The 7,383-nt window shown below is 38.6% G+C and overlaps 1 protein-coding gene across 1 annotated transcript in view; it reads right to left on the reverse strand.

Annotated features, from left to right (window-relative positions):
• Positions 1–551: 551 nt before the first annotated feature.
• Positions 552–7,383, reverse strand: part of HHLA1 (HERV-H LTR-associating 1) — an 18,467-nt gene continuing 11,635 nt past the window's right edge. Inside the window, exons 13-15 of the mRNA XM_026053442.1 lie at positions 1,270–1,426; positions 828–910; positions 552–595 (exon numbers count right to left, since the gene is read on the reverse strand). Coding sequence (XP_025909227.1) covers positions 552–595; positions 828–910; positions 1,270–1,426 — 284 coding nt within the window. The remainder of the gene's footprint in view (positions 596–827; positions 911–1,269; positions 1,427–7,383) is intronic.

The raw sequence follows: 7,383 nt of genomic DNA on the forward strand, positions 1-7,383 counted from the left end.
TACACAAATCATCACAGACTGAGTATAAAACAGATGTGAATGTTTCTTTGGTTGAGCTCTTACAAGGTGAGTGGCYAAAATCTTGACTTGGAATAATGAACAATCTGCATGGATTTAAGCCTAGCAGAAGAAAACAGAACAAAAATATAAAATATATATTTTGTTCAATACTTAGGCTGCTTTTAAATTATTTTATATTTGCTCATCTTGATGAATTTATTGTAATTATAAATGTAAATATTTACATGAGACATGTAAATCATGAGGCATGAGACAACCTCATAAATATCCTTTATTAAACACCATTTGAAAAATCCTTTCAATGCTTTTATTACAGTTACATTATTTGTATAAAATTCATCTGTTTTTACACATCATTATTACAATGCCTTGGAGGGAAAAGCATTTCTAGGAAACATCTGGTTAATAGCTTGTCTTGTTACAAATATTTGAAAATAACATATTGCAATCTGATTTTTTTCTTACACTGAGAAATGAGGATACTAAAACTGTCATGAATCTTCTCATTTGCAGTAAAATTCCTCAGTATTCTAGATAGATTTACAGATGTTTGCAAGACATTTTTGCTTTAATGCTAGAAAAACAAAAGAAAACTGTACTTAGACAAGAATTTACAAGAAGAATATTAAAAAAAAAGACAAGAAAGTGAAGTATATCTATTGTTTGTTTAATCTCTTAAAAATCACCATCAGATAAAATATCTGTCTAATGAAACAGAGGAGATACTCCGTGAATGTTTAAAGCTTTGTGTTACACTTTCACATAATGGAGTATGTAGAAATATAAAGAAAAAAATACATACTTACTCTGGGAATAAGCCATCCTTTTCACTTTTTCACAAACATAACTGGCATTTTTCAAGAACCAGGAATAGTATTCAACACAATACCTAAAGACATAGTTCAAATTAAGGGATTAATGTCGTGTCGTCTTTTATAAATTTATCTATATCTACAGCATGCTGCCAATACTTTACTTTGAAGACAGAAGTTAAGAGCTGTATTCTGACTTCACTTTAGATATTTGGAAAAAAATAGCTGATACTTGGGAAAAAATAGCTGAGCTTTATTCATCCATAGTCCAAATAGTGGGAGTCAAATCAGGTATCTTTCAGTGCTTTGGGGACCCATTTAGGACTCAGCCAGTATCCTTAAKCTCTCAGAAATAAGCAATGGTGGTTGAAAATTGTAATTTGAAAAGGTACTGTAGAGTATTTTAAGACAGAGTGAAACTAGTGCAAGATTTTACCTCATGGCTTCCTTTCTTGAATATCTTCTTCGACTAACGCAGAGGCACAGCTGAAAAAATCTGCACAGCTCCATGACACAAGGATTTATCTTTTGAGCTATAAGAGTAATAGGTGGTGAGGTCCCCAGGGACTCTTTGAGGATTGCTTGCGGACACCCTAGAAAAAAATACAACTCTGAATTAGTTCAAATACTTGTCTCATAGAAATCATTTCAGTGATTTTTCTGGGCTATGKGAAACCTGCAGATTAACAAATTATTGTAAATATCTTAAAACGAAGCCTGGGTGAGGCAGATAATTGAAAAGAAAATACTACATTCTCTGAGAGATTTATGAGAGAAAGCACACATATCCTATTTAATTTTTTACTATTTATCATTACTGGTTAGTTATTTAAATCCATAGAATCAAAGAATTCTGGTTAACCAAACCAGAATRGTTAAGGTTGGAAGGGACCTCTAGGGATCATTTAATTCAAACCCCCTGCTCCAGCAGGGACACCTAGAGCACGGGTCACAGGGTGGCATCCAGGCAAGGTTTGAAGACCTCTARACAAGGAGACTCCTCAACCTCCCTGGGCAGCCTGTTCCAGGGCTCTGGCACCCTCACAGTGAAGAAGTTCTTCCTCCTTCACATGGAGATGGAACTGCCTGTGTTGCAGCTTGCACCTATTACCCCTTTTCCTGTCACTGATCACCACTGAGAAGAGTTTGACTCTCTCCTCCCTACATTCTCTCCTCAGATACTTGTACATATTGATGAGATCTCCTCTCAGTCTTCTTTTCTTTAGTCTAAACTGGCTCAGCTCACTTAGTCTTTCTTTATAAAATACTTAATCCCTTAATCCAGTCCCTTAATCGTCTTTGTCCCTTAATCTCTCTGCTGGACCCTCTATAGAAGCTCCACATCCCTCTTGTACCGSGGAGCCCAGAGCTGCACACAATACTCCAGGTGCGGCCTCACCAGAGCTGAGGAGAGGGGCAGAATCACCTCCCTTGACCTGCTGGCAACACTCCTCCTGATGCAGGCCAGGATGCCATTGGCCTTCTTGGCCACGAGGGCACACTGCTGACTCATGGTTAACTTGGTGTCAACCAGGACTCCCAGGTCCCTCTCTGTGGCGGAGCTTCTTTCCAGCAGATCAACTCCTAATCTGTCCTAATGCCTGGGGTTATTCCTCCTGCCTTTGTCCTTGCTAAACCTCATGAGGTTCCTCTCTGACCGACTCTCCAATCTATTCAGGTCCCTCTCAAYGGCAGTGAAGCCCTCTGGAGCGTCAGTCACTCCACCCAGTTTGATAACATCTGCAAATTTTCTCAGGGTGCACTCCRTACCCTCGTCCAGGTCATTGATGAATAAGTTGAACAGCTGTGGGACACCRCTGGCCACAGGCCTCCRACTARATTTGACTCCATTTATCACGACCCTCTGAGCTGCCATCCAGCCAGTTCTCAATCCACCTCACTGCCCTCTCACCCAACCCACACTTCTGGGYGTTTCCTATGAGGATGTTATGGGAGAATGTGTCAAACGCCGTTCTGAAGTCAAGGTAAACAACATCCATGGCTCTCCCGTTGTCTGACCACCCCATCATCCCATCGTAGGAGGTTCATAAGACATGACTTCCCCTTGGTGAATCCATGCTGACTACTCTTTATCACCTTGTTTTCCTTGATCATCTTCATCAGGTGCATCCCAACTGAGTAGATTTATGGGTGTCCAGTTTGCCTAAATAATCCCTAAYCCAATCTTCCTTGACCAGCAGAAAGTTCTCCTTTTTCCTGTTTATCTCTTATTTTAAGGCTCTACMATACCTGRGGACTAGCCTTAGCAGTAAAGACAGAAGCAAAGGAGGCATTTAGTTAACTCTGCCTTCTCTGCATCCTCCTTCACCAAGGCACTCTCACCATTCAGCAKCAGACTAACATTTTGTCATATTGCTTTTATTTAGCATAAATATAAACAAATCCTTTAAAGATCTGATTTATTTRCTGTTCCTTTTTTTAGATGCAGACTCGAATATCACTGGAATGCCAGTTTTCCACAGTGCAACACTATGAGATGAACAACAGCACTATACTCTTATTAAATTTGATATTTTGCATATACACGTGCCATTTTAATGCAAAGGACATTTCCAGCTCAACATTCTTCCCTACATCTACCCTCTAAATCCGAACGCTGGATTATATATGGCAAGGCTTATAAACAGACTCTTACCACTCTCTTCATTTCTTTTTCCAGCCTCACTAACAAAAGCATCCTCATTTATGCAAAGATTAAGGCTTTCTCTTTGTCCATCTCACCATCTGTATGTCAGTTTTTCCTCTTTTCATTCTAGTGATTTTTGAATAATCGACTAATTTCAGCTCAGTTTTTAGAGAATCATGAAGATAAGTACATTCCTAGAGGTTTCATGAAAAGTGACAGGTAGCTGGAGAAGAAAAGATCAATTTTTGCTTGCCCTGAAAGGAAGGCAGGGATAATTTGTGCATTTGCCTATAAGTTTGACAGCAGCCAACTGACGAATCAGTACTTTTTTCCTTCAAGTGACCACAATTAAATTTCTCTAGATTAAAATATGTGGAAAAATTATGTCCCTTTTATTTATGGGGGATAAAATCCATTTCCCCCCATCCTGGACAACTGAAAAGAAGTATCTAGTTCATGGTATTCATTGAATCTCCCTCTGTAGTCAGCAKCCAGAGATAACATCTGCACTCCAAATGCTTCATCCTGCCCTAAAATGCAGGTGTGTCAGACTGCAGATAGAGTAATACTACAGAAAGGGTGATGGCAGGTTATAGTAAAATCCTGAATTCCCTTTTGCCTCCTTTTCTTTCACAGAAAAGAGAAAAGAAGACAAGGTGAAAATGGGGGAAAATAGGAAAGAATAAAGCAAAACCAGAGCAGTTTTCACTTTTACTTTTTCTTTTCATCACATCAACAGAAACTCCGGCATTTGTTTCTGTTTTGTCTTCTACAGAGCCTGTCACACATCATCCTGCCTTTTGTGCTCACACACTCAGCTAACAACTGTACTATGCTAGGGAAATATCAGCAAAGAATCAAAACACTTACTGAAGGAAAAAGAAAGAATAAATGATAGAAAGAAAAGAATAAGATATGTTCAAAAGATASTTGTGCATGGCTGACTATATGTTGCTTTTTCTCCTATGCAAAGCAATGCCCAAAGGCAGGTCTCACCTAGGCAGCGTTGCAGAAAGTGTCAACGGTGGTAGGTAACATACTGAAAAATGACGGGCCTCCCTGTAGGTTCAGAGGCTGAAAAACCATAACCAGGGACCATGCTTTGAGAGGCCACGTTTTCCTGAATCTCCCAGTCTGTCTCAGAGGCAGACACGAGGCTGGAAGAGCAAATGCAGCAGCAATGTTCCAGTCTACTGGCTTCTCTGTCCCTGTAAGTAGCAAACAGATCTGTCCCAGGACTCGACAAGCTGCCTTGGCCGCAGGATATAATCCCCTTAGACAGCATAATTGCATTTCTAGGTTCAGATGTCTCACATGCTTTACAGTTTTGGGCCATTTCATGTAATGTGATAGGAGAGGTTATGGAGGTTAAATTTGGACTAATGAAGTTCTGTTGAAATAAGTTTGAGTTACCTCCTGCTGACAAGAAGTTTAATATAAAATGGCATTCGTGGCCAGAAGGAAAATAAAGCTACTGCCAACCTGAAAGAGATATCTATGAAACTATTTTTTTTCTGCCAGGCCTTTACCCAATATAGTGGAAATCATGGAGAAGCAACAGACAGACACATACAGTTACCAGACAGACAGACACTACTGAAAATTGGACACTGGCTGTGTGAAAGACACTGCAAAATTTTCGGGCTTACTCAGTGAGGGGCAATGGGAGTCCTGTTTCTCTTAATCTTAGCAACTTTGTATGCATATCACTATTTTTTTCCACTTAATTGCATTTGACACACTTTGATTTTTTTTCCATTTGATGTCAGTTAAAAATGACTGCTTTTTTTTTTGCTTTAATAAGCATTCTTCATATTAGTAACTGAACATCAGAGCATGTCGGCACTGAGGCTTTAAATCTGAGCTGTCCATGAAAAGGGATATTAGACTTGCTGTGAAAATTAAGACTTTCAGCACATCACTCTCCAAAGCACCTCCAAGTCTTTGGTGAAGTTGGTGTTCATTCCGCTTCTTAACGGATATTTACTAAGCTTTGTGTTTTGTCAGTAGAAATTCAGCCTCATCTAAATGTAAATTTAATGACTGCAGTTTCAGTTTTGTTTATGTGGAAAAGAGAAGTAAAAKAAAGAAAGTTAAAATAAAGTGCTTTGGTTTTCGTTTATGGCTATAATTTCATTTTAAATGAATGTTGCATTTAAATAATGCTGTATTTATGCAGTACTTAAATTTGCTTTCAATTAATGTTGTATATAATTTTGTCTGAATTAGTATGTACAGTCACATCATATTGTGGAATTCAATTTGGACTAATGAAGTTCTGTTGAAATAAGATTGAGTTACTTCCTGCTGACAAGAAGTCATGGTATTTTTTATTTCTAGTCTTTAATAAATTTCTACTGTGAAATTTCTTTTTCATATTCACTTGAATTCCTATACACCTGGATTGGAACAAATAAAAAAAAAAGAAATTTGAAAGAAGAAATTTAGTTCAGAATAGACTATTCTTTTTCATCTRTTTGAGTAAGTCAAAACAGGCAAGAGAACTCAGTTCCCTGTCCAGAGCTTCATTCTTGTCTATCTGAATTTACCACACTACTGCTAAAGGCAGACAAGTAATTAGTTTCTGCTACAGTAAAAAAAAAACAAAACCTTTTCCATTAGTAATTGAGTATCATGTTTTTCTGACACTGAGATTAAATTTTGCTGTCAGTGGAAAAGTACGCTAAGGATACTGTGAATAATTCAAACTTGCAGTTTCACTCCTTGCATGGCATAGTACGCACACTTGCATATTTTGTCAGTTGCCATTAAAGAAAAACCACTTTTGTGATTTAAGAAAGGACTTACAAGGTGCTGCCAAGTCCAGACCCTCAGATGGGATCAGCAAACCAAATTTCCCCTCAGTGTGGTCCTGATAAAGACTGATATTTTTAACACCAATAACAATATTGCCTTCTGAGAAGGGATACCCCACTGAATCTTATGTTCTCAAACACTTTTTTTCTGATACTATGATTTTATAAACTTCTAAAAGATGAACAGCCCAACATCTGCTGGTAGACTCAGCTGAAAAGAACAGGAATGGTAAGTAAGAAAAACCTGGTCAGAATTAGCAAAAGCTAAAAAGTCAACAGCACAGAAGCCGTGCTCTAGTAGGCTGCAATAAGCAACAACAACAACAGAGCCAAGGGAAGAAGCAAACTCTACCAATAAATAAATAGTGTTACTGCTCACTGACTGTGCAAGTATTCCCTGTAGAATAGATGTAATGAGATGTCTATCTCTGAGACATAGATGCACAWCTGCCTCATAAAAAATCTTTAGGAACAAGTGTGTTGAAAATCAGCACTGAGCAGGTAGAAGATAGTATTAATACAGAAAAGGTGACATCAGCAGGGGATCTGGGCCAAAACTTGGGCTTTAAGAGTCAATGCTATCCCAAAGTGAAGACTTGAGGCTTGCCTGCATGGAACTAGGAAGGACATAGAGGGACCATAAGGCTGCAGTCTTGAACTTCATGGACAAAGTTGTTGGTGATGCTCAGTTTTTCACATTACTACTCCTATTTTGACAACCTTATTATTGTGAGTAGTTTTCTCTTAGATTTATTGGGAATCCATATCAGARATTCGCAATATCCTTTGACAATATCAGAATAGTGCAGCTTTTTTTTCCCATGTTTCCAAACAATCTATCAAAAGGGATGCAACAAGGAAAGCCAAGGCACAATTGGAATTGAATCTGGCACGGGATGTTAAGARTAACAAGAAAAACTTCTTCAAATATATCAATAACAAAAGGAAGGTCAGGGAGAACGTGGGACCACTAGTGAATGGGGTGGGTACCCTGGTTGCGGAAAACACAGACAAAGCAGAGCTGCTGAATGCGGCCTTTGCTTCTGTGTTTGTCAGGGGCAGCCCTCTAGAATCCCAGGCCCTAGGG

Source organism: Nothoprocta perdicaria, unplaced genomic scaffold (genome assembly GCF_003342845.1).
Source record: "Nothoprocta perdicaria isolate Ctin4 unplaced genomic scaffold, notPer1 scaffold_115, whole genome shotgun sequence".
Taxonomy (NCBI): Eukaryota; Metazoa; Chordata; class Aves; order Tinamiformes; family Tinamidae; genus Nothoprocta; species Nothoprocta perdicaria.